Here is a 27206-nt window from a genome sequence, read left to right as displayed (position 1 = left end):
CATATCTTGTCATTAGCTCATATTTCTGAGTTAGCGATTAGCTATTTATAATTTCACACTCACTATCTCATTGTTTTAACCTAGCTATTGGATATAAGTTCGAATCATTTGACTAGTCATTTCCACTGATTCTAAGATTAATGATCTACTCAAAAACTTGAATTTCGTGTACAATGATTACCAAGTACTTTTATCTAACACGTAGCTAAAAATATTAGCCAGCCACTGGTTGAAAATTCAATCTATCGGCTGGCTTGTTCTGATCAGTCTACCATCGGCTAAGATGGCGTTACATAGTGAGGTTATGTCTGGCCAATTCTATCAGGCAGTGATGAGGTATGACTCAAATCTGTTAGCTACGGGCTGGTCACCAATGAGTTTTAATTCTACTCGGGACAGTAAAAAAACGAATCGTCAAAGTGTAAAAAAAAGCATGTGTTAAAATTCTGAGTGTTGAATATTTAACACTTTGGTGTGTCAATTTAAAAGACAATATTTATCTTGTTTGGACTGTCGCAATCGATTGATTTTTTAACACACAAAGGTGTTATTTTATTCGAAAGTAACACTTTTTATATGTTATTGTCAAATCAACACACAAAATATGTCAAAAATAATATCGACCATCACAAATGAATTTTTGGAATATTTTTACTTTTTCGGTATACGTGTGTAAAATTTTTTAACACTTACAACATGTTAAAGTAACATATCAACATAATAGGTGTTGATTTTGACGAATCCTTCTTTACTGTGTAGGGGAGGGTGGGGCAAAGCGGCCCCCCTGAAATTTTGATCAAAAAATAATTTTTTTTTTTTTCGTAAAATTACTATAAATTCGATATATTTGAGCATTTTTAGCCCTACGCATGACACCTGGGGCAAAATGGACCAGCCGGAAATTCTGAAAAAACGATTCTTTCATATTTTTATCGTCAAATTATAAAAAATTAAATATATTAATCCATTTTTCGGCTTATCCTCTATAGCTGGGGGAAATTCGGCCACTAAAAAGATTCGAAAATAATTATTTATTTTTTAATTGATAAAATTTTTTAAATAATGCAAAATGACTTGTAATCTAAAAAATCGAAAAACACATATTTTGAGTTCGAAATAATGACAATGAAATGAGAAATATAAAATTGTTTTTTTTAATAAATAACAATTAGTAAATAAGCTAATCGAGGAGGAACGATTTATTACACCTTAAAAAATTTTTGTTAAGGAATGTAAAACCAAAAATAGTTGTTAAGAAAAAGCAATGCATTCTCAATGATTAAGATAATTTAAAAAAAAAAAAATTATCATTTTTTGGAGAGGGGCCGCTCTGGCCCACCCTCCACTATAACAAAGCCCACAAAAAAAAATGTTTTAATTTTTGCCAGTCTTTACGCACGCATGCGTGTCACTATGTTATTACAGTTAAAAAAAATATAATGGTTAGCACGTACGTATTTGAAAAAAAAAATTTTTTTTCTATTTCTGCATATAATTAAAGAACAACTAAAATATTTTTGAACTTTTTATTTTGTTTTTAAGTAGTACTTTTTTTTTTTTTAATGAGAACAAGTTTTGAATTTATAACTTCTTGAACATGGTTCATTCTAATTTTTTTGTTTGGTTTTTTTTTTTTTTTTAAGATATATTGTCCTTTTTTTAACATTTTAATCACCACTGGCTCCACCTTTGCTACTCCTGTTATGCAAAAATTTCATATTTATTATTGTGATTATTATTATTATTATTCCTATTACAACTGAGGCTTTTCATGCCAAATCAAGAACTTTTAACCCTGATTAAGGTATATAATTTAAAATGATTTGAAAAATCTCCATTACTTAATATTGTATCTTATCATGAAATTATAATTTGGAATAATTCAAAATAATTGCAATATTACTTTCTCATTCAATTGAATTTAAAATGATTCGAGAGTTCAAATCATTCTAAATAATTATAAATCAACCGATGAACCAGAAATTGCGAAATTATTTCCTTATTTGAATTAATTTAAAATTATTCCAGAGTTCAAATCGAAAAGCTCAAATCATTTCATATCATTTTAAATTGACGAACGAACCAAAAATTGCAATATTATTCATTCATTGAATTCAATTCAAAAAAATTTGACAATTTAAATCATTTCAAATCATAAAATAATATTTCGTCATTTTTTAATTCAATATGATTTCAAATGATTCGTTCCAAAATTTATACTCGAAAGCAAAATAGTTCAGACGATTTGGGCTGATTCAAAACGGTTAATAGTTACGTAATCTCAAATCATTCTAAATCGGGTTTCTTAATCAGAGAAATTCGATCCGATTAGTGGCCAATTTGACATCGATTTATCATATTAATTTTTTTTTTATTATGTAATCACCGGAATTATTATCATTATTTTCTATTGTAATGTTATCCGGGTTTTCATTTTCCGTGTCTACTTTTTGTTTTTTTCCATTTCTGTTTTGGATCTCCGCCAAAACAGGATTTTCTTTATCTGTTTCTTTACAGTTGAATCCTAAAAGTTTAACTATTATTATTATTATAATTATTATTATTATTGTTGTAATTGTTATTACATGGAAAAAATAAGCACTGCAACAGGAAAAAATCCTGCTGCAGCAACAGAATTTTTATATTACAGCAACAGGACACATCCTGTAGGAGCAACAGGACAAAATTCTGAGGGAGCAACAGGACAAAATCCTGTTGCAGTGACAGGACTTTTCCTGTGGAATTAATAGTATAAGGAACAAGTCTCATGTACCAATTTTGTTGTCAGTAGAATAAAATTTCAAAATTTGAAAAAAGATTCAAATTTTGAACAAAAATTCCAATTTTGAAAAAAAAAATAACTTCGAAAAAATTTTTAATTTTACAGTTTGAATTTTTTTCCAACCTTTGAATTTTTTTCAAATTTTGGAATTTCATTAGACAGACAAAAAAATTAGCACGTGAAACTTGTTCCTTATTTTATTGATTCCACAGGAAAAGTCCTGTCGCTGCAACAGGATTTTGTCTTGTTGCTCCCACAGAATTTTGTCCTGTTGCTCCCACAGGATATTGTCCTGTTGCAGAGCCTATTGTTTTCCGTGTATTATTATAATACTGTTATTCGGTTGCGATGTTCCATTAATTAAACCTTCAGAATCACCTTATAACAGTTCTGTCTGGATAGTCCCTAAGAAACCGGACTCCAAGGGGAATAAACGTTGGCGAGTTGTGATTGACTTCAGAAATTTAAACGAACGGACGATCACTGAAGCATATCCTTCACCCAGCATAGTGGACATACTTGATCAGTTGGTGGGATCGCGGTATTTATCTGTTTTCGATTTGGCATCGGGGTATCATCAGATTGAAATGGGCCCTAAAGACAGCTATAAAACCGCGTTTTCAACCCCTCAAGGATATTAGGAATATACACGAATGCCTTTCGGGTTGAAAATCGCACCTGCAACGTTCCAGCGGTTAATGGATACGATATTAACTGGTCTTCAGGGCATTTCAATGTTTGTTTACCTCGATGACATAATTGTTTTCGCGAAAGATCTGGAGGAACACGAAAAACGGATTGACGATTTGATGCAAGGGCTACGAAAAGCTAATTTACAGTTGCAGCCGGACAAATGCAAATTTTTGCGTCCCGAAGTTAATTATTTAGGACATGTAATTAGTAAAGAAGGTTTAAAGCCGGATCCAGCAAAATTAGAGGCAGTGCAAAAATTTCCAGTACCCAAAAAACAGCAAAATATTAGAGAGTTTTTGGGCCTGACAGGTTATTATAGACGTTTAATAAAAGATTTTTCAAAAATTGCAAAACCGCTGACGAGGTTACTGGGAATAGATAGCGATTTTTTATGGACTCATGAAACACAAACCGCTTTTGAGTTTCTAAAGGATAGGCTTTGCAGCGCACCCGTTTTGCCGTACCTGGATTTTTCCAGACCATTTATTATAACGACAGATGCTTCCGGAATTGCCGTGGGCGCGGTTTTGTCCCAAGGGGAAATTGGGAAAGACCTACCTATAGCATACTACTCGAGAGTTTCGCGCGGGGCCGAATTGCGACACAATACGTACGAAAAAGAAGCCTTGGCGATCGTGCAATCGGTAAAGAATTTTCGACCCTATGTTTACGGGCGTAAATTTACAGTCGTCACGGATCACAAACCTTTGGTTTGGTCTAGCTGAATACAAATATGAAGTATTATATAAACCGGATAAGATAAATTTAAACGCGGACACGTTATCCCGGAATCCTGCCGAAGTTGTTAATGTGACTACCCGTGCGCAAACGAAGGCAAAAGAAATCGAAAAACAATCGTTGAATGAAGAATTACAGGGAATTATTGACAGCTTGGACCCTCCAAAAAGGGTGTTACGATGTGGGATCGCATGCCACCGTTTGAGCTCGGGTAGTGATTGTCACGTGCTCCAATATGGCGTTGCCGCCTATACAAACACGTGCAACCAGTACCCAATGCTCTTTTTGCTCTTTTTAGCTCTTTTGCTGTTGCTTTAAGTACTACTCGCAGTATATGTCGCATAGTAGCTATTTGTCGTACGTGCTTCTACTGCCACCGTATCAGAGTCAGAGTTAATTGATGTTATAGTTGATTACAGTTAGTTAATCAGGTCAAATAACCAGTATAATTATTACAATTAGTTAATAATTATAATAACCAGTTAGTGTTATACGAGTATCGGTGAATTATCCGATTATTTGGAGTAATATTGGGTAGTGAGCCCTGTGCATTTAGTCACAGTAACTTTGATATCACACACAGTTAGTTGAGTGATTATCAGAATTGTACCAGTGTGCTTGTGTTGTGGCAATTAGATAATTATTAGTTAAATAAATAATTATCTAAACTATAAACTGAACCAGTGTTTGAGTGAATTGACCTGATCCAGTCCACGCTCCTATAATTAAGTATAAGAGTAGCAGCACCCGGTCAACCACGGATCAGAGGAGGAGATTTCCAAGGGTCAACCAACGCCAGTTCTCGATCATCAAGAACTTTTACCCCGAACATTGAGATTAGGCTAAGTACCTACGTTTAGTTTTAATCTTGTAAGGCCAGTTCAGGAAAAATCAGAGAAAGACGAGTCTCATAATTGAGTTTAGCTGGGTTGGACTCGCGAAAACTATATCCAACACCAAAAATATAGTTTGTACGTTAACCCGACGTTACAAGGGTCTACCAAGTGATGTGACTAAAACACCCGGAAGCGACGCGAATCCACCGAAAAGGTGAAGGGGTCGGCTGCGAAAACTGATAAAAAATTTAGAAACCGAACGGGTGGAATCTAAAAAGTTGGAGACAACGAAAGAGCCGATAAAGGACAGATTGATCTCACCAGATCCAGAAAATTCCCTATCAAGTGACTCTGATTCATCCGGAGATGAATCTCTGTCGTATAACGGGTCGATTTGCGAGACGGAAAGAAATTCGGAAGGTAATGAAAATAAAACCAAATCGAGCAAGTTAAATTTTATAATAACTAAAGACCTGTTTCAATACAGGAGGGATAATCTAGTTTATTTTCTTGACGAGAATGGCCGTTCGTGCGATGAGGGTTTTTGGTCGTTGAAAGAGACAAACAAGTTGCCTAAAATAGGGGAAATGGAAACAGGACAAGTTTATTGGTCCAAAATAAATCGGAAAAACCATTTTGGATTGGTAATCCGGGGATCGAATGGGGAATCCAGTTTAAAAATTAAAAGCAACGTTGGTAAAACTCTGGTAAAATTAAAAGGTATCTTAAGGGATAAAAATATTGAGACGATTTCCATAGCTTTCTCTACATTTATAGAAAATATCCTATGGGTAGAAATTATGTCGATACTCGAAGACGTTTTTGACAACCAAAAACCAAAAATAATTATTTGTCTAGGTACAATTCAGTACATTAAACCAGAGGAGCGCGATGAAATATTTTTCGACTCCCACAACGTGCCAATCGGGGGTCACAAGGGGGTTTCAAAAACTTATAACCGTATCAAACACCATTGTTACTGGGAAAACTTGAAAGAGGACGTCCAATGTCGCATTCAGCAATGTTTGGACTGTCAACTACAGAAATTAGTCAGAGTAAAAACGCGTCAACCCATGGTAATAACTGACACCCCAAGGACTGTTTTCGAAAAACTCGCAATGGATATTGTAGGTTCACTACCGGTTACCATCGGCGGGAATGAATACATATTAACAATTCAGGATCAGTTATCCAAATTTTGCGTCGCTGTGCCTCTGACCAATATGACAGCCACTACGGTAGCGGATGTTTTTATTAAACGTTTTATCTGCATATTCGGAGCGCCGAAGGCGTTGTTGACCGACCAAGGTCAGAATTTTGTCAGCTCCTTCATGCAACGAATCGCTAAAAGATTTAAAATTAAAAAGATACAAACAACGGCTTTCAGGCCCCAATCTAACGGATCCCTAGAGCAGTCGCATCACGTTCTCGGAGAGTACTTAAAACAATACGTTAGTAGCGAAAAGGAATGGGATGACTGGTTGGATTTAGCTATCTTCTCATATAACACCTGTGGACATGAGAGTACTACATTTACACCTTATGAATTAGTCTACGGAAAAATCGCGCGAATTCCGAGTGATGAACCATTACACGAGATGGATTGTTTGCCAACTTACAAGAATTATATTGGGGACTTGGTTAAACGGTTAATAGATATACGTAAATTAGCTTATGACAATATAGTACAATCAAAGTTAAATTCTAAAGAACAATATGACAAGAAGATAAAACCGGTTAAGTTCCGAGAGGGAGATTTCGTATTCCTATTGAAGAGACCAAAACCGAGTAAGTTAGGTAATCATTATGATGGCCCGTATTTGATCCAACAAATGTTGTCAAACGGAAATGTAAGAATTCAAATAAAGAACAAAACAAATATTGTTCACTCTGATCGGCTAAATAAATCGCATATAACGGCAGAGGAAGATTCTAAACAGTTAAGGGGTCTACCCTCTTTAGAATTTTGAAAAAATCGAATTTTTTTTTTTTGTATTTTTTGAAAGTATACATATTTAAAAGTATCATACTGAAAATTTATAAAGATCCGAGCAGTCTAACTGTACTTTTGGACGACGTTTTCGGAGCGGTACGGCCTACCTGCCTTTGTATTCATTAGCAGCTGCAACCTTTTTCAGGTATACTGACAAATGTATAATATTATAATATACTATTGGATGAAAATGTGCACTATGAAGAAGATGAAGGCATAATGTATGGTGCAGGTAAGTAAGATTTTTTCACGATTTTTCGTTACAGAAAACTTTAAACGCGTTTTTCTCGGAATGACGTTTTTGGACGGCTTGTTGATAAAATCTCCGAAACTATTCAACCGAACCTTACCAAAATTTAACCACATGTTCTTGATGACTATAGCTATGGCGCATATCATACGATTTTTGAAATTTTGAGTTTAACTATTTATTTTTGGCAAAGAACGACGGAAAAAACGTGATTTTTCGTACTTTTTCGAAAAATGGCTGCCATTTTGTCATTTTTGAAAAAAAAAAAAATCGTATGATATGCGCTATAGCCATTTACTTACTGAATCTAAAACTATTTTTTTTTTTTTTTCAGATCATCCATTCCAGATATTTCATCAACAGCGCACACTCATCTTTTTTTTTGGACCAGTCTTCTCCCTCATTTTTATGTATAAAAACTGATTAAAATAGATACAAAAAAAATTTTCTTGTGTAATCAAATAGTGTATTTTTTAGGCCTAACACTTTTTATGTCCATATTTATGACGTATACCGGTCAAAAAAATTCGTGAAAATAGCCTTATCTTTGCCCGTCTAAAGAGGGTAGACCCCTTAAAAAAGAAAAAGAGTAAAATAGTAAAAGAACCGGATCCTGACTTTAACCCTTAACACGTTATTCTGTTCACAGGACCATGGAGATTTTCAAAATCATTTTATATCTCACCTTATGGCAACAAACATCCGCAATAATAGGATACGATTGCGGGAGTAAGATTCTTAATATGACAACTATATCACTTTTAGATATAGATGAATGTGACATAGAAATCGGCCTTGTGGACACAGCCCTTACAGACGTCTTTTTACTACAGTTGAATGAGTATGAACATGTAAATGTCATACAATGTAAGGTTGAAATAAATAGAGTAATTAATGATTGTGGGATGCATTCCCATATATCTATCGTTCAGAACGCCTATATGGAATATGTGCACACGGTCACTAGAGAAGCGTGCCAGGCAGCGCACGACCATGGCACGTTTAGAATTGGAAATGCCATCATTGACGGATTGTTGCCTAAGTGAACTACGCTGTGGAGTATAACCCTGGCGGGTAGCGTAACGTCAGGTGGTGCGTGTTCCGGCATGCAGTACTCCGACCCGTACGGTACCTGGGACTCAGTAGTGGTCATGGGTACAGTTCGAGTAACACTCAGAACTATGTTAGTTAGAGCCAAAACAGAAGGTAACAGAATATTCCTAAATTCTGGGTTTCATTGTAAATTGAATACTGGATCGTGTGTAGACCCCGAACGGGGCAATACCTCTTGGGATCCAGTACCACGCAGATATTGTTTAGATAATACGTACACTATGTTATATCAAGGTCTTTCGACCAGACTAGAAACTAAATCCGAAACCATTTTTACTGTAAATGTACAGGGTGAAGACCTTAGTGTACTAAAAAGAAATAACGCAATTGAAACAAACGCCGATAACCTTGACATGTTTCTATATATTAATGCTAAATTTATATATGTTGAGAGGTATATTAGATGTCAAGTTCAATCCTTGTATTTCGATGTAATGTTGCATAGATGTAAGTTAGAAAAATAAATGTTAAAGAATACTTAAGCTATAGCCTCAACTCAGCCGGACGAATTCGCATTCCGTTTCATGGAGGGACCTGAATATATGGCAGTCGTAGCAGGGGAGGTAATTCACATTGTCCAATGCGTGCTAGTGGAGTTGAAAATTCAGCACTCGGACAAGTGCTTCAACCGAGTTCCAGTGCAGCGAGGAAACCAAAGCCTGTTTTTAACCCCAAAAACTTATGTCATAACATGGTATCATCAGAATTTTCGTGATCATACGATTTATCAAATTGGTAGTGGATGTTGCAGTCCATGGATATACGCTGCACATCGTTTACGGGTGGTCCATTCACCTCGTCGGAGCACTGTGGGATTCAATTACCCATCTGTTGTTACATTTAGCAAGGAAACGTGGAGGACCCCGTTTCAATGAGGTCCGATACTCCGACATCGAAAAAAATGAATCTCCTACGGCACCATTGAACCAGAGTGAAATTTACCCGGAACTACCCGAAGATCACAAGCATACGGAATCCAGCAGAGTCTTCGTTAAGTAGATATATCTATAATTAATATTTTTTTTGTGTTTAGAAATAAGTAACTGACTGACTCGTTAGAATTGGGCACAACATTTTAAATAAAATGAACTGAGAGATACGACTAAGAGATAACAATTTACGGCAACCTTCGTAAACTAAGATGTGCCTCCATCTAACAGTGAGGGTGTTATGCCCGACAGTTCGGACATTTAACATTTTCTTTTGTATACAATTCTTAAATATTATTTTAAAATATTTTATTCAGAGTATAATATTGAAATTATTATCTCTTGGTCGTTTCTCATAAAACTTTCATTTATTTCAAGGTCGGAGTGCAGCTGAAATGTTATCAGGCCGCAATCCAACGGGCCTAAAGAAATAGTAATAAAAAAAAAAATCCATTAGGTGACGCACTTTTTTTTGTCGAAACTGCACTCCAAAATAAGACCTAAAACAAACAGTACAATTGTAACGCATTTTTAATGTATTTTCTAAATTGAAAACCACTTAAAGGTACATTACAATGTCTAGACTAATTAATGTTTAAATAAATTAAAAGGTAAAAGTTTTTAGTTAGATAATAAAATTTAATAATTTTTAAATGTTGTTAAGAATAAAATATTACAGCGAAAAAATAATAGAAAAAGAAAACTCGTACTTGAGAACAAAAAAAAAGGAAATGAATAAATAAGTAAACTAGCATTAAAAGAATATTAGAACTTAAGTTTGATAAAATACTGAAATGTCGGAAATTAAATAAAAAAATATTAGCATTCCATTTAAAGGGACAAACAAAATAAAAATTTTAAAAAAACGAATCAATAATTTTAATAACAAAAAAATTTTAAATAATAAACAATTTCACCACAATAAAGAAAACTTAGGTAAATAAATAATTTTAAAAAACAATATAAAAATTTAAAAACAAATAAATAAACTAATTGACATGAATAAGCAAACAATATGAATAATTTAAAAACAATGTAAATTAGTTAAATAAAATCAAAAATTTATTAATTAAATAATATAAATAAAATATAAGTTAATACGTCATAAGGTAGAGGGGATGGAAAACAGACCCAATGCCTGACGTCAGAGGGGAACCCATGTGGAGGGAGTGCGCACCCGAAACATCGGTACCCAAAAGGGATAGTGGGAAAAATGAGGACCGCACGATTGGCCTAGGTTTTTTCCTTCCGGGGAAAACGCCGCCCACTTCCCGCGATTTCTTCAAGGGCCAGTTTCTCATTTTCCAAAAAAATGAGAATCGTTATGTCCGCCGCTTTGGATTTAAATTGATTATCCGGGATTTCTCCCTTTGGTAGCGATAGAAGAATTTAACGAGCGATTTGGAGGATGTGGACAACAGTAAAGAATACGAGGAAGGTTTTCACTTCCTATATTTATTATTTAATGTTGGTTTTTCGAAGAGTATGAACCCAAACGTCTTCGAGCTGGATCACGTTGCATTTATAAATCGATCAATAGAGAGAAAATATTTTTAATGTCTCTCACTTACCTTTAGATGAGTCTTTTTTCTAGTACGGCAGGTTGTTACCTTCCAGGATTTTGCTGCTCACTCAGCCTCTTCCTGAAGGAGTTGGTTGAATGGGCGCGACTGGGGTAGTAGGATAGAATCTTATGTGCTATTTTCGAATGAACTCACTAAGTTAAGATCTTTTGTCTTTTTATTTACTTTTTAAATTACAACACTTATACACTATAACTGTTACAATGGTTTGCACTCATAAAAGATATAAAATCATTTAATTTGGTTATTATTAATTTTAATTATTTTTACTTATTTTTAAATGCGTCCTTATGTAGCCTTATGGCTTTTTATGCGCAGATTATCTCGACCCGACATCGGACTAAAATTACACTCGATTTTTGTGTCACTATCCGATCGAGTCGGAGTGATTTTTATAATAATTGTAAATAACAAAATAATACCGCTACACGATATAAAAATATCGGCCAAGTACCTTAATCAATTTACAATTTTACTGAATCTAAATATAAGATAAACCGCTGTTAGCCCTTAACGGCCACACGGGGTGATTAGTAACCCCAGGCTTAAAAAAAGTGGGATTCGAGGTCTTAAACGTTTCAAATGAATACAATAAACCCCATCTGCCGGTGACAGACATGTGTGAGATGTGACTTCACCACATAGAAAGCCAAAGAAATGCACAGTGGCGTTGTGAGCGTTCGTTTTATCGGCCTGGGGTAACTAGTTACCCCAGTGTGGCCGTAACCGCAGTTCAGTCACAATATTTATTTTATTTTTATCAACTTATTTCAGTGTCAATCGATAAAATAAAGGTAAGATGTTCATTTTTTAGTAATAAAAAATATATTTTTCTCAATTTATCCATAAATTGTCTTATTGAGAAGGTTATTTGCATGTTTGCATGTTTAGGTTTCCACTATATTTAAATGGTGTATTACCGTACGATGGACGGTGTGGCTCAATAAGTTATAGATTAAATTGAACGGAATATAGCATAGTGCCGGATAGCTCAACTGGTAGAGCACTCGGCGCGATACCGAATTGGTCTGGGTTCGATTCTCAGTTCGGGCTATCTATATTTTTCTCAATTTATCTATAAATTGTCTTATTGAGAAGGTTTGCATGTTCTAGGTTTCCACTGTATTTCAATGGTCTATAACTTATTGAGCCACACCGTCCATCATACGGTAATACACCATTTAAATATAGTGGAAACCTAATACATGCGAACATGCAAATAACCTTCTCAATAAGACAATTTATAGAAAAATTGAGAACAAATAGATAGCCCGAACTGGGAATCGAACCCAGACCAATTCGGTATCGCGCCGAGTGCTCTACCAGTTGAGCTATCCGGCCCTATACTATATTCCGTTCAATTTGATCTATAACTTATTGAGCCACACCGTCCATCGTACGGTAATACACCATTTAAATATAGTGGAAACCTAAACATCCAAACATGCAAATAACCTTCTCAAGAGAAAAAATTATTCATAAATATGTATTTTTAAGACGATAAAACGCAAAAGAAGTCAATTTCATGATTTGTAATTTTTTTCATTTTTCCTTCCAGTAATTTTAAAAAATAACTATACTTTTTGAAAAATTGGTGGATACTGTTATTTTTTTGTGGTAGTGGTATATATTGTGCGGACAACCCTAAAGTTTTAGTCGTTAATATTGCAAAATGGCGGAGTAGTGAATTTTTTTGCAAAGAAAGCCATTTTTTAGAATATTGACCTATATGACCAGTTTTTAGAACGCCATCTATAAACTAACCAAGTTAAACCATTAGAAATATTGAAGAACTCGTCAACGAACATGACCCAATTAGTGAAAAGTCTCAAAAACATTTACACATCTTGTTTGGCCGGGTTTTTCAGCGTGGGGTAATGAGTTACCCCATGTGGCCGTTATGAGGCCTGAGGGAGGTGTGGCCGTTAAGGGTTAATAAAATAATAACACTACACGATAGGAACTATCGGCCTAGTACCTTTTATTTAGGACGGTTACTTATTGCCTAGTCTAGGACAGATTTTTGCAATAAGATTACGAGCTATCGACGCCGTTTACGCGGACCGTAGGACTCGAAATTTAAAGATCTGATCAACAACCACGACACCGTTTACACGATACCGTAGGACTCGAGATCTGAAAATTTGATCAACAACTATGGCCCTGAGCCATGGTGCTCAGGCTATTTAAAAACTTTTGATTGATGTTTGATGGGAGTAATTAAATTGCTGTCATTGGTGGGAAATGACGACAAGTTTTTATTTATTCGTCAATCGTTATTGCAAAAATCGTCGCACTACTTTTATACACATAAGTGATGGTAGAACTGACGCTGCGTTTCCGCGTGATTTTATAAAGAGGAGATTCGTAAATTTATTTATGAAATAAAATAAATGAAATAAAAAAATTTATTGGACATAACAGAATCAGTCTGACGGAAGTAACAGCTGTGAATAGTCGCAGTTCCTGGTTTATTCATAATTATTTCGAAAAGTGAATCTTAAACATTTTCATTATCCTTTATAAATTTAAAACAAATAGTTAAAAGTAAAATCTTAATAATTTTGAGTAAATTTAAACAAACAGTTAAAGGTAAAATCTAAATAATTTGAGGAAATTCAAACAAATAGTTAAAAATAGAATCTAAATATTGAAATAAGAAAAAAGAACATCCAACACCAAATCGAGTAAGTAAGACCAAATTTCATTTATATTTAATCTTCATTTTATTAATATTTGTATTGTTTTTTTTATATATTTTCATATAATTATCACGTGTGTTTTTTTTTGAATAACAATAAAAAGGGATAACCTGAATTACTGTTTTATTCCGTATTTCTCAATTAAAGTCACCCATCCCTGTCTATTGGTTTAAAAACCAGGGCAAAAACGGGCAGTATTTCTCTTACGTAGACTCTCTAATAATAAATTATATTCGGGTTCAAATTCGTATAGGCTGGTAGCCAACGAATAATAATAGATTATATACGACGATTTCCTCAAGTTTACGTAACAGTTGCTTAATGAACGTCAAACTAAACTTCATGGATTCTTACGTCGACCACTTTCCTGAAAATCTTGGAGACTACAGTGACGAACAGGGAGAACGATTCTATCACGACATAAGTGTAATGGAGACTAGGTATCAGGGAAATTAAAATATCAATATGATGGCAGATTTTAGCTGGACACTTAAAAGGGATGCACCAAGAAATGATAACAAACGGAAGAAAAATCCACTGCGTAGATCGTTTGAAAACAAAAGAGTTCGATACCAACGAAGAACAGTTTAAAATTCTAGCAAATCGTTCTCTTCATGCTAGTTGACCGTCATTTTTTATAGACATTACAATTTTTTATATTTTCAGATTCAAAACTTGTATCTTATGCGTGAAAAATATGATGAAAGTATTCAATCATGTTTTATAGATTTTTTCTCATATTTATAACTGCAATTTTCCCAATTTTTTGAATTTTTTAAATGTTTTTAAATTTTAAAACGTTTATGGAACAAGAAAACTTCAGCTTCTGATTCAGTGAAACAAAATGAATAAAAATCGTACCCAATCTGAATCGAAAAATTTTGTTCATCTTGATAATTTCGATTTTTCATGATTTCTTGAAATTTTTTTCGGTCTATCGCAATTTTTCAAATTTCGACGGCTCAAAGGACTAATTAACGTTCAGATTCAAATTCAGTGAGTTTAAATACATAAAAATATGATCCTTGATACTTGATCCGGGTCGACAGAAATTTTTTCATCGCTGCGCCTGCAGTTTTCCGCAATTTTTTTAATTTTACTCAAATCTAGAGGGTGACCGGGCCAAATGGACTCCAAATTCGGATTCAGCGGGTCGAAATACATGTCCGTAGGTGGGTCCGGTCAAAAGTAAAAACGAATTTTTTTCTTCTGTGCCGGTCTAAATACTGTACGTAAGGTGCTTACTGAAAAAAACATTTCCAAATTTACAGATTTATTTACATTATTTGTAAGTTTGTTATTAATGAAGAAGAGAAAGGAGAGAATGACCCGTAATCTCAAATTTGCTTAATTGTTTTTTTTCTTTTTTACTTTAACTTGCAGCGTATTACGATCCAGTCTCTGTTTATTACTTTAACATCCGGATTACGAAGTATAGATCAGCAATCAATAATTAATAATATTAATAATAATGATTATCGTAATTATAAGAAAAGTAGTACGCGCTTTTATTTATTTAGTTTTTTTTTGGTTTCTGCTTATGTTATTATTCATTATTCTTCCTCTTTCGACCGCAATTAGTAGAATTTCGATTATTTTTCTTGATTAGCCCGCCTTTTTATCTAAGGAACGTCAATTACTAGCACGTATAATTCAGTATGGGTATACTCTATAATATTTATCGATACTATCGCAAGAGAAGACGAATAATCGATACAAAAAAGTGGTAAGTTATAAAATTAACTCGGCTATGTTCACCTGACATTGTCGGGTGATCACTTATCTGAAATTTTTAGTTGTGATTAGCTATCAAATATTCAATCTGATTTTGAGAAGGAGTTAACTATTATTTCTTTATCGGTGTGCCTCATCTTTTCAAGGTAAGGTTACTATTTCATTTTCACTTGCTTTGCAACTGTTATCAGAAAAATTCGATTTTTATTCCTCAAGATTAATTCATTGACCATATAAACATCCGTTGGTAGCTTAATTTAGTTGTTTTGTCTGGCACCACTTCTATTGAATTTGTCGCCGGCGTTTGTGATTCGCGTTTAACCTTTACAACAACACGGAAAGGGATGTCAATAAAATTCGCGTAATTATAATTGCACTTAACTAATCCTATTCTCAACTTATAGGTGCAAATACCAATATGTTTTATTTGCAGCACGCACTAAATCTGATTAGGATAAAGGAAAGTGGATTCACGAACGACAAAAATATAGAAACATCAACAAAACAACTAATCTTAATAAAAAAGAGGCAAAAGGGAAGGACAGAGGATGAAAAATTTGAGCCTATATGATGGATTCGTATTGCCAATTGGAATGGTTCCAAATTTTAAGGTATTGAGAAAAAAAAAGTGAGGAAAGTAAATTTTCTCGCACTTTGTAAGTCCATTAACCTTTCCTTTCCATTATATATTTTTTCACTGCCTTGATCATACTAATTTTAAAGATTTTATTTAGATGATTTGGACCCGTCGTGAGCGACTACTCACTGCGTCATTACTGGTTTCACGTGTTCCGGTTTTTATTTTGTTACGCAACGACACTACTAATAAAATAAATTTGTAGATGGTGTGTCCGTTCATATCATACTGCTATGCAGGTTTGGCTATATCAAACGACCAGACCAGTCAAATCACAAGGAGTCATTCTCAATAATTTGAATTACATAGTGATGCTACATTTTTTAATTAATTGCAAGTAGACATGCAGAAAAAGTTATTTGAACTTGATTACACTTACAACTGAGTAGTAAAAATGGAATGTAATTTTTAGTTCCTCCAGTAACTGCACTACATAAATAGATAGCTGCTGAGGCAAACTGGTTTGTAATTATAAGAACTTTTCCCAAAATACATGCTGTTGACAAAGTTGTAGGGTGGAAATAGTGAGCTCTTTTTAAACAACTTATCGCCTGCAATGATAAAAATAATTTTTTTATTAGACTAAATTTGAATGTAAGTTATGTCAGTTCGCAAAATTTGATAAATTGTTGACTTATATCGACATAAAGAGAAGAAACCAATTTATTATACGTAACACCGGCACACAAAAAAGTGGTTTGTACATTTGACTAGATCTACCTAGGGTTACGTATTTCGATGCGCTGAATTCGAATTTGTGGTCGGTTTGGCACGTACACCCTCAACATTCTGAGTAAATTGCAAAAAACTGCTAAAAATCACAACCAAATGCAGTTAGACAAGCGAAAAAATTTTTGTCGACCTTAATCGAGTGTGTTTCTTATGTATTTTGATGCGCTGAATCCAAGTATGGAGATTATTTAGCTTGACATGCCTCCAAAATTAAATTGCAAAAAAACCGCTAAAAATACCTGAAAAATCGTAAAAAATGGCAACTATGCAAACGAAAAAAAATTTCTGAATCCAAATCTAACATTTATCATATGAATCTTGTTGCACTGAATCCGAATCTAAAGTTTTTTTTGGCTCCTACACTCTCCAAATTTGGATAAATTGCGAAGAAACGCCAAAAATTGTAAAAATTAGTCATAAAGTAGTAGATAATATCAAAAAAAAAGTGTTATTCTTAATCACAATAATAAACTCTACATGATTCTCTACTAATTATACTATAACATCCATAAATAGTGATTAAAAGGATCAAAAAAGACCTCCCTTGATTTTATGCTGTTCTTCGCTTGTATTAAACTCTTTTCTCTTCAAATGACCTACGCAACGGATTCCTCTTTCGTTTTCTATATTCTCTTGGTATTGTTTTTTTAGCGTCAAGCAAAAATCTGCCATCATGTTGACATCCCACTTTCCTTGATACTTACTCCCAATTTCACTCATACCTTGATGGAATCGTTCTCTTTGTTCTTTACTCTAGTCTCGAAGATTTTTAGGAATATGGTCACGGTAAGGATATAGCAAGTGCAATTTAAGATTTATCAATCAACGGAAATGATTGTAATTTTCCAACAACTTTTTAACTAAAGTCTCGTAATTTCCACTTTTATTGTTTGCCAAGAATTTTTGTTAAACATTGATGAGATTTACCCAAGCTGTTTTCTCATTTTCGTTTATTTTTTCGACAATCTTTGCGTCTTCGAAATCAGTTTAAATTTGGGGTCCATTGGAAATTCCCTCTTTTGATTTTACATCACTTATCGCGGGAAACTTTTCTCTCAAGTACTAGAAACTGTCACCCTTTGATCCAGACTTTTGAGATACTGTTTTATGAGGCCCAACTCAATAGGCAGTGGTGGTGGCAAATATTTTTTTACTACGTTTTACGATTTTTGGCTACTTTTAGCGTTTTTTAACAATTCATTCAAAGTTGAAAGGTGTACAAGCTAAACCATCCCGGATTCGAATTCAGCACATCAAAATACATAAGAAAAAAGTTGATCTAGATCGAGAATTCTTTTCTTCCTTTTGCGAAATTGCAATTTTTCACGATTTTTTAGCCATTTGTAGCAATATTTTGCAATTTACTTTAATTTTAGAGGCATGGTGAGCTAAATGATCTTCATGTTTGAATTAAGCGCATCGAAATACACAACAAACATACTTGCTTTAGGTCGAAAAAATGTTTTCGCTTGCATAACTGCATTTGATTGCAATTTTTAGCCAATTTTTTGCAATTTACTCAAAATTTTGGGGGTGTACGAGCCAAACCAAGGACAAATTTGAATTCAGTGCATCGAAATACATCACCCTAGGTTGGTCAAGCCAAATGCACAAACCACTTTTTTGTGTGCTGTTATAATCATTATATCTACAAAAATAGTCACAAGTTCTAAAAAATTAAAATACCTACTTCTTCCTATTTCCTTAGCGTATGTAACATCTTTACCGTTAGCTCATACCCATATTACAAACTTGTTCAAGGCTTGAGCAAGCCTGGTCTCAAGTTTTATAGACGTTAGTGTCTTTTCCTACCTATGTGTCTTCCTACAAATACTTGTGGCTAGACTTCAAAAGCAAGTCTAGTGCAAGCCTAGCACAAAAAATTTGTGCCAGATGATAACTCAATTCTGAAGGAAGACTGGCGCGAGCAGCATGTTGAAAATAGTGGCGTATGGCTCACTCAAGATCTGCTTAAGGCTCAAAATTGACCTTGAACCTTGAGCGGATCATGAGTAAGCCATGCGTAAGTACCTGCTGCCAGTTACTGGTGCAAGAAATGTGCCACAACCTTTTCAACTGCACCGTATCTAAAATATCTTCAATATTCTTGTGTACAATGCCTTGAGCGAGTCATACAGAAGTCTTGATGACGATTTCTTGCTACATGATCTTGTGCGAGACCCAAACGTAAAAAAGGACACTAGTGATTAGGGGTTTCGGTCAAGGCCCTGGCACAAGAATCTTGCTCAAGCATGTGTTACTTGGATAATTCGTGTAAAAACGCAAACCCAATGGTGGTTTTTTAGCGTACCAACGTTAATTTGTTTTCCACATGATCAGTTACTGACTAAATTACTGGATACTGTAATAATAAAGTAAAAAGAAAAATCAATGTGAGCCTACTCTACGGATTTCTTCTAATACGAGAAGCCTAGTCGAAAAAATTAAATGGAATTGAGAAAATCTTAAATTTTAAGTCGATTTTCAAAACGATGTTGGTGTGCGGAAAACGGTCGCAGGACAAAAAAAATTTAACCTCGAAGATTCAGTCATTCGATTCAGCGAAAACTTTTTTATCATTAACAGTCACGTGTATACTCAAAAGCGTGAGAAAAGGGTCTCCTATAAAAAGAAGGCAGACTTCGGTCTAGTTACATTAATTAATTATGACCAATAGTATTTTCAAAATTACGAAAAACCGAAGGTAATCACATTTTTACAATTTAATTTTACTTTCTAGAAAGGCAATCGTCTTCAACACATCATTAACTTCCCACTTAAATAATTACAAATTATGAAAAATTCGAGAATTCAATATTTTTATCCTGATTTCCAAAAATCAAGTCTTTATAAGGTGTCAACGTCTGAAAGACATATGATACTGTTCAGACATTTTTAGAAAAGTGTCTGTGTGTGTGTGTAAACCAATCATATCTTTTTTTACAAATTAACCGATCTAGATGATTCTCGCGGCATCCGATAGATCCCGTGAGAACGTAGATTTCATGCAAATTTGAGATAACTTAATTAAATAGGTTCAGAGACATTTTAGAAACACGGAAAAAAATATTATTATTTGTTCTTCTCAAATATTTTGAAAACTGTATTCAATCAATTCCAAAATCCAATTAGCTCTAGATCTGAAAATACGCATTCGATTTTCGTAAAAAACGGTTCAATCAGATAATCTATCCGAGAGATATCGTCGGCGAAAGAATACGAAAACGTTGATTTTTTACGATTTTCTCCACAATTTTAGAGATTATTGAATTGGTTTATTCCTAAATCAAATCAGCTCTGAACGACTATAAGCTGCATCGAATGCTGTCTCAACCAGAAAAAACGGGATCTTTCAAGAAATGTAGTTCTCGAAATAATTCCAATCACATTTTTTTTTTTTTAATTAACTTGAAAGTCGCAGAGCTGATTGATTCTTCAAACTTATTCACATTAGAAGCTGAAAAGCTGCGTATAATGCGACTTCGAACTTTGAAAACTGTTGATTTGTTCGAAAGATATCAGCAATGAAAAATTCAAGAAATTAACAATTGACAACATTTTTTCTGGACAAAGCATAATGTGATTCCTCATATGTTCTAAATCTTATACTGATCCTTTGTTTTAATGGTTTATGATAATCACAACCTACTTCATTGCAATTGGTTCCGTAGTTTGAATAATATCTTCAACAAAAATTTTGAGAAATCACTGTTTATGACATTTTTTTCGAACGTTTTATATTTGAACGCTCTGGTTTGATTCAAAGATTATGTAACGCTTCAGCTTGATAATTTTTCATAATTTCCATCTGAAAATATTTGATTTAGTGAGCATCATTGTGAGCGAATCGTTAAATAATAATTAAAGAAAATGATTTACTCAATAATGAATTTATATCTATATAGTATTAAAATTAAATTGTTTCAAATTGTTTTGAATCATGTTTTAATTCATGGCTAACTTCTTCCAAGCTTAAAGAGCACGAAAATACAACAGTACTTAAAGGTATTGTCTTGCTCAAGGATGCTCAACATGTGTGAACAATAATGCTTTTAAGCTCCTTCAGCGCGAAAACAGCGGAAAGTATCGAGGCTCGACCACAAGGTCAACGGGTTTCCAGATATTTTTTTTCAATAATGTAACCTAAAAACTCTTTTAGCTTGATTCTTTCTCTTTATATCAAGAAACTATATAACTTCGGACAATGTGTTGTTCTTGAGTTATCGGTATTTAAAGAAAATATAAAAATAATAGTAATAATAATAATAACAAACGAACGGGCCATCTGAAACAACTCGGAAAATAGATCACAACAAACCTGATATTGTGCTCTTCGATAAAACCGCTCGTGACGTTTATGTCATCGAGTTCTCAGCACCTGCTGAGTATAACGTCACGGTAAAAGAAAAGCGCAAACACCAGATATATCAGGATCTCCTGCTTGAAATTGGCAAACTTTACCCAGGCTACCGTGTCAAACTTGTCGTACTCATTGTTGGCGTCCTAGGGATGAAGGGATAAAGCAGACTTTTGTGTCTGCACTGGCTAGAATACCAACTAGTTCAGCGCAAGTTGAGTTTCTGGCATCGCGGATGCAAAAGGCTGGTATCCTCGGATCCCTCAGTCTAGATCCTAAGGCAACGAAACTTTTTGATGAAGAATCGCAGCAGTAACGATTTGGCGCTCAAGTGGAGCCCTCGGCAGAGTTGGACTACTGGGGATAACCCCCTGAGCATTCAACAAAAAAAAGAAATAATAATAACATAACTTCATTAATTAGCATATTTGCTATTTCTTTACAATTTATACATATATTTTTCTTGCACAAATTAGTTAGTATGTCAGATATCCTCTTTTAAAGCTTTTTCGAACCGTCCGAGAGTCAATCCATTTTTTATTTCGTTCGGTGATTCATTGTACCATTGGAAACCTCGATAAGTTATCGATTTTTCGCCTGTGTGAGTTCTATTACGATTCATGTTTATGTTAGAACAATGACGTGTATTATAATTATGTTTATTACTATTTAATTCTATGCGATTTTGTAAGTATGTTGGCATTAGATTATTGGTCATTTACGAATTCAAATTTGTGTATTATATTTTATTCTTTGCTTGATCGACATCTATCCTAGAGTTTCCACCATTAATTCTATTTTTGTATATTTATTAACACCTAGTATTAACCTCATAGCTCGGTAGTTTAGCTTCTGTAATAGTTTTAACTGTTTATGACTGTAATTTATCATTTTCGTACTGCAATAATCAAAGATCGGAGCAATTATCGATTCATACATGATAGTTTTTGTATAAGTTGTTACAGAGTTTCCTAATCTAGATATTAAGTTGATTCTTGATGCGGCTTTGCTCGCTGTGTATACTGCATTTTCATTAAATGATAAATTGTCGTCAATTACAATGTCTAAGTACTTAGCGATTTTAACTTAACTTATTAATTTTTTGACTATTTAATTTAATCGTACATTTTTCTGTAATATTATTCAATATTTGTTCATGTAATATCATAAAATTAGTTTTGTTAATATTTATTTTTAGTTGTCTGTCACTTAACCATTTATATAATGATTCAAGCGCTTTATTCAGTTTTGATTCAATGGGCTACGTGACATTTGACCCGAAGACAAAATACCCGACGGCAAATAATTAATTTTTTTAATTCTACATTTTTTTTTCACAAAAAAATAAAATACTAATAACAATTGTTATTAACATATAATACTAATAACTATTATTATTATTAAATACGACTTTAGTGTGTGCAATTAAAAAAATGTACCCACACATAAAAAAGTGTGAAAAATAGCGTCTTTTTTTCACGAATTTCGTGTGTGTGAAATTAAATCAATGTATCCACACACAACAGGGTGTGAAACATCGCGCCCTTTTTTCACGAATTTTGTTTGTGCAGTTACAAAAATATATCCACACATAAAAAATACCAAAAGTTCCACTAGGTCCCTGAACCCTACCGGGGCTTTGCCCCTGGACCCCCTTATTGAGATACTCTTATTTCACGGAAAAAAAAAAAACAAAGATATTTTTTTCTCCGTTCTTTTTTTTATTTTTAATTGATTCTCGGGATGAATTATCTTGGTCCCAAAAAGCATCACACCATGTGGCGAAAGTTTTAGATTGCGGGTGTTTTGTCGGGGGTGTTTTGGTTTGCGGGTATTTTGTCGTCAGGTATTTTGTCGTGGGTATTTTGTCGTGGGTATTTTGTCTTCGGGTCAAATGTCGTGTCACCGATTCAATGAGCTTTAAATATCTACTCGAGAAATATAATATAATGTCATCCGCGAATAGTCTACATTTGATCCCAATTTCTTCCAGGACTTTAACTAATTTATTTATGTATATTGTAACGGTTAAAATTGGGTTTTAAATTAAAATATAACGAAAAGTAATAAATTAGTTAATTAGTATCAGAGAAACGTCGAATCAGTCTGTGTGTGTTACCAGAAACTCGGAATTTAGACGAACCAGAAGTTGGATCGAAGAAATTAGTGATTAAAAGTATGATCAATTTAATCAACAAAGGAAAGTAATTATTAGAATCATTAATTAATAAAATTGAAGGTATAAATAATACAACTACCTCTTTTCGCTCGGTTTAGCTCGCCGGAGTCGAGGGTTGAAAGAGGGGTCTTTTAAATATAGACAGTTTTTAATTAACAATCAACAAAGCTTTACTTAAACAAAGAAAAAGAAATCTTTTCCAAAAGAAAGAAAAACACAGATTTAAACAAAAACAAGAACAAACTAGGATTTATGTTAAATAAATTTACAATGGCTTCAAGCCCTGTTCTACCACCTCTTACAATAATTAAGATTAATAATTAAACGCGGTTTTTTACATTGTATAATCACGGTTTTGTTGTTATTTAAACAACTTATCACGGCTTATTGTTGATTTAACAATTTATCACGGTTTTACGCGGTCAGACAATATACAACACACATAATCAAAATGTCACGGACTACAACGCGGTACTACCCCTCCCGGGTGCTTCAGGCGAGTCTGGTTGACTACCCCGTCGGCCCTATACGAACTCCCGTCCCAGAGGGTAAGTGGATGGCCTCCAACAAACCCCCACCTACGCGGATAGTATCGCCTACCACCCCTTGGCAGAAGGCCTTGGAGTGGGGTCCCTTAAAACCTCCTCGAGAGAAATAGATTTCGCTTACCTGGCCCGGTCGGACTCCTGGTAAGTGATTTCCTTCCGGGTGACTGGAATGGCCTTCCTTGACAACCTCTCGGGAGACTAAGTTGCCTCTACGGGCTTATATGCGCGGTTTTATCATTATATCTATCCGCTGTAGATATGGACGGAAATAAATTCCATCGCCCTCTGTTGTTGACAGCGAAAGTATACTGTTTGTGAAATTCTTCTAAGTCCCGAGTTATAAAGTCAAAGGGAATCGAAAAAAAATAATTTTATCAAAAGTAAAACTGAATTTAAAGAAAAAGAATTCGTTTAAGATGTTAAGTAAATACAAAGTACCGAGAACTTAGCCGTGCGAGCGACGGTAATCCGGGCGGACGGATAGAAAATGAAGGAATGAACGATTGAAATATTAGAGTTAATTTCATTATCAGCTAATATTTCTCGTATTTCAACTTATTTTATAATTCTTTTCTATCTCTTGAATCTTTTAAAAGATTTATTTGAAATCTCTATAAGTGTTTTTGTTTTATTTTCTTTGACTTTGCCTGCTCAGGACTTAGAATAATTTTCGCTCGGGCGCGCATTCACATCCTTATACAGTACATCCATATAATTTTATGTCTCGCTAAATTCATTCAACTTAAACTTAAAAGACAATAAACGCAGCAATATAAGTATAAATAAATAATAATACGTCATTTCCGAAGGAAAATAATAATGTTTATAATAAGAAAAATAAACCCAATAGAATATAAAAATAATACAAGAAATTAGTTGTAAACAAAAGTATAAGTTTTAATAATAATATATAAGAAATAATAGTCATATTGATAAGAAATAGTATCTAAGTCGGTAGATATAAGAATAGTAATAAGTAATTAGTAATAGTAAAGCAGTAATTAGTTGTTTAAGCAAAAACACATAGTATTAGAACTTTTAGTCCTAGTTTTAAATGTAGTAATAGTATTAATACTAGTAATATATAAACGATAAATAGTCATAGTAATAAGAAACATAAGCACAAATATATCACAAAAAAAAAATCACAGGCGCCCTCAACACTGGTTACCTCCATCCCACCATCACAATATAATGAATAACAGTGGACCTTGTTTTGATCCCTGAGGGACACCGTCATCTATACCTATATCATTTGACATAGTATCTTTAAATTTCACTCTTTGCTTCCCGTTTAGAAGGTATGACATAAACCAATCTATAACAGTGCCTGATACACCTAATTCTTTCAATAATGATATTAATTCTAATCGGTTAATAGTTTCGAAAGCTTTGGATAAGTCAATACAGAGTAGACCCACAAGCATTCCGCTATCTAAGGAGTCACGTCAATCTATAAAACAGTTTTGCAACGCTGTTTCACACGAATATGATTAACGAAACCCTGATTGTTTCTGTTGAAAATATTATGTGTGGTTACAAAGTTTTCAAACTGAGTTTTTACAATCTGTTCTAACGATTGTTCAAAAATAGGCAACGCATTTATGGGCCTTAAGTCTTCTGCCTTAGAACTACCGTGAACTTTTTGTATCGGTATCATTGTTGAAACTTTCCACTTTTCGGGGACTACGTCTAACTTTAAAGAATTATTTAGTACAAATAAGATTGTATCCTTTTCACTCTCCCAAATTAAATTTAAAATAGTCGCGTTTATTTCCATCTTCGATCCTTTTTTACAATCTAGACTTTTTGTGATTTTATCTTCTTGTGAAAAAGTGATTTCATCGAATTTTTCCCACTTAACATAACTATTAACAATTCCATGTACATTATTATCATTACAATTAATATCTTCAATAATTTTCTCCACATTATTTACGAAATATAAATTTAATTTGTTTGCAATAATATTTGGGTCAGTAATAATTTCATCATTGATATTAATTTCTTTTAAACTTTCTGAATCACATTTTTTTCGTCACCAATAATTTTTTTCAAATTCTCCCATAATTTTTCCGGTTTAGACTTATTTTAATCTATGCATTTTTCGTAATGTCACTTTTTACTTTTCCTACTCTCATTTACAACAGTGTTTTTTAGATTTTTATAATTATTAATATCTGCTAATAAATTTGAGTTTTTTGCAACCCTAAAAGCATAAACACGGTCCTTAATTTTACTACTAATCACTTTACTGATCCAAGGTTTTAGCTTCCAGTTTTCTTTAATGTGTCTTTTTACAACTGGCGCTACTTCATTTAAACCATCTTCTATGTCACATATTATTTTATTTACAACCTTATTATAATTGTTTATGTCACAAATATCGTTATAACCATGCTTAAAAGGCGGTATAGCCCAAAAATGGCCTAAAATGGGCTGGGCAAGTACGCATCGGCTCCTCCGTTGCTACCGCCACAAGTACTTAAGGGAAACTAACAGATGCCTATACCGATCTAGAGGGACATTATTATTTGAAAAGGAAAAAAAGAAGAGTGGTAGTCTCTTAGAGCTCACTTAAGTATCCAAGGGTTAAGGATACAAAGGTATTAAATACCTAACAAATATGTATGTGTGTGTGCGTGCGCGTATTTGCGCAGTTTGGTGTAAAGTGTATCTGGGAAATAAACTAAGAGGTCATGTCGCTTACTTCGTCTGAACGACTTATGACTATCAAATACTATTCCATGAATACACGATTTTGACTAGGATAAGTCAAAAACTACAAAAAAATAAAAGCGGGACAAGCGGTCTCATACCCCAGAGCGCCTCGAAAGCCTGTGGACCATAGGGCCAAACGGACTGGAAGCTGTGCTGGCAGAGGAAAGTATGAGAAACTTAGACATCAATTCCTCGTTGAAGGTGTTAACCTCGAGGTCAGGGACTTCGGTTCTCACTACTTAGGAGTTGATGGTTCCGACAGTCCGGGGTTAGTACCCGAGAAGGACGACTACAGGACAGAACTTTGCTGATATAGGTTTCAAAGGCCGAGTACAAGCCGGGGTTTTTAAGATTGTGAGTTCATGCTGAATCTTGAAATAATAACAACGGTTTAAAAACTCTTAAAGAAGGCGAAATAACTCTCCCCAATAAGACCACGGGGCTAGAGACGTAATACACTGAGGTGTGCGTGTGCGCGTGTAAATAATACTAAATTAATAAATGAACCATGTTTATCCAAAACTAGCGAAAATTTCAAACACTAAATGTTCCTCAAAAAGATAACTTTGAGTGGGTATCGAAGTGAAGTGTAGTCCGATCTTGTGGGCCAAGGCGCTACACAAGCCGGAGTGACTATACATGCGATAGCGGAGCCAAAAAAATACTACGACTCTGTGGA

At 34.0% G+C, this 27206-nt stretch overlaps 1 protein-coding gene across 4 annotated transcripts in view; it reads right to left on the bottom strand.

Moving 5' to 3' along the window:
* LOC130666536 (Bardet-Biedl syndrome 4 protein) overlaps positions 1-27206 on the bottom strand; it is a 234879-nt gene that overhangs the window by 56647 nt on the left and 151026 nt on the right. For 3 of the 4 annotated variants that reach the window (XM_057467646.1, XM_057467647.1, XM_057467648.1), the window contains one exon: positions 16370-16541. In XM_057467646.1, coding sequence (XP_057323629.1) covers positions 16370-16541 — 172 coding nt within the window. Of the gene's footprint in view, positions 1-14549; positions 14864-16369; positions 16542-27206 lie in introns of those variants that run through there. The other variant, XM_057467649.1, reaches the window with a different exon arrangement.

This window comes from Microplitis mediator, chromosome 4 (genome assembly GCF_029852145.1).
Source record: "Microplitis mediator isolate UGA2020A chromosome 4, iyMicMedi2.1, whole genome shotgun sequence".
Lineage (NCBI taxonomy): Eukaryota > Metazoa > Arthropoda > Insecta > Hymenoptera > Braconidae > Microplitis > Microplitis mediator.
The sequence above is the reverse complement of the archived record's forward strand: the minus strand, read 5'-3'. Positions and strand labels throughout refer to the sequence as shown.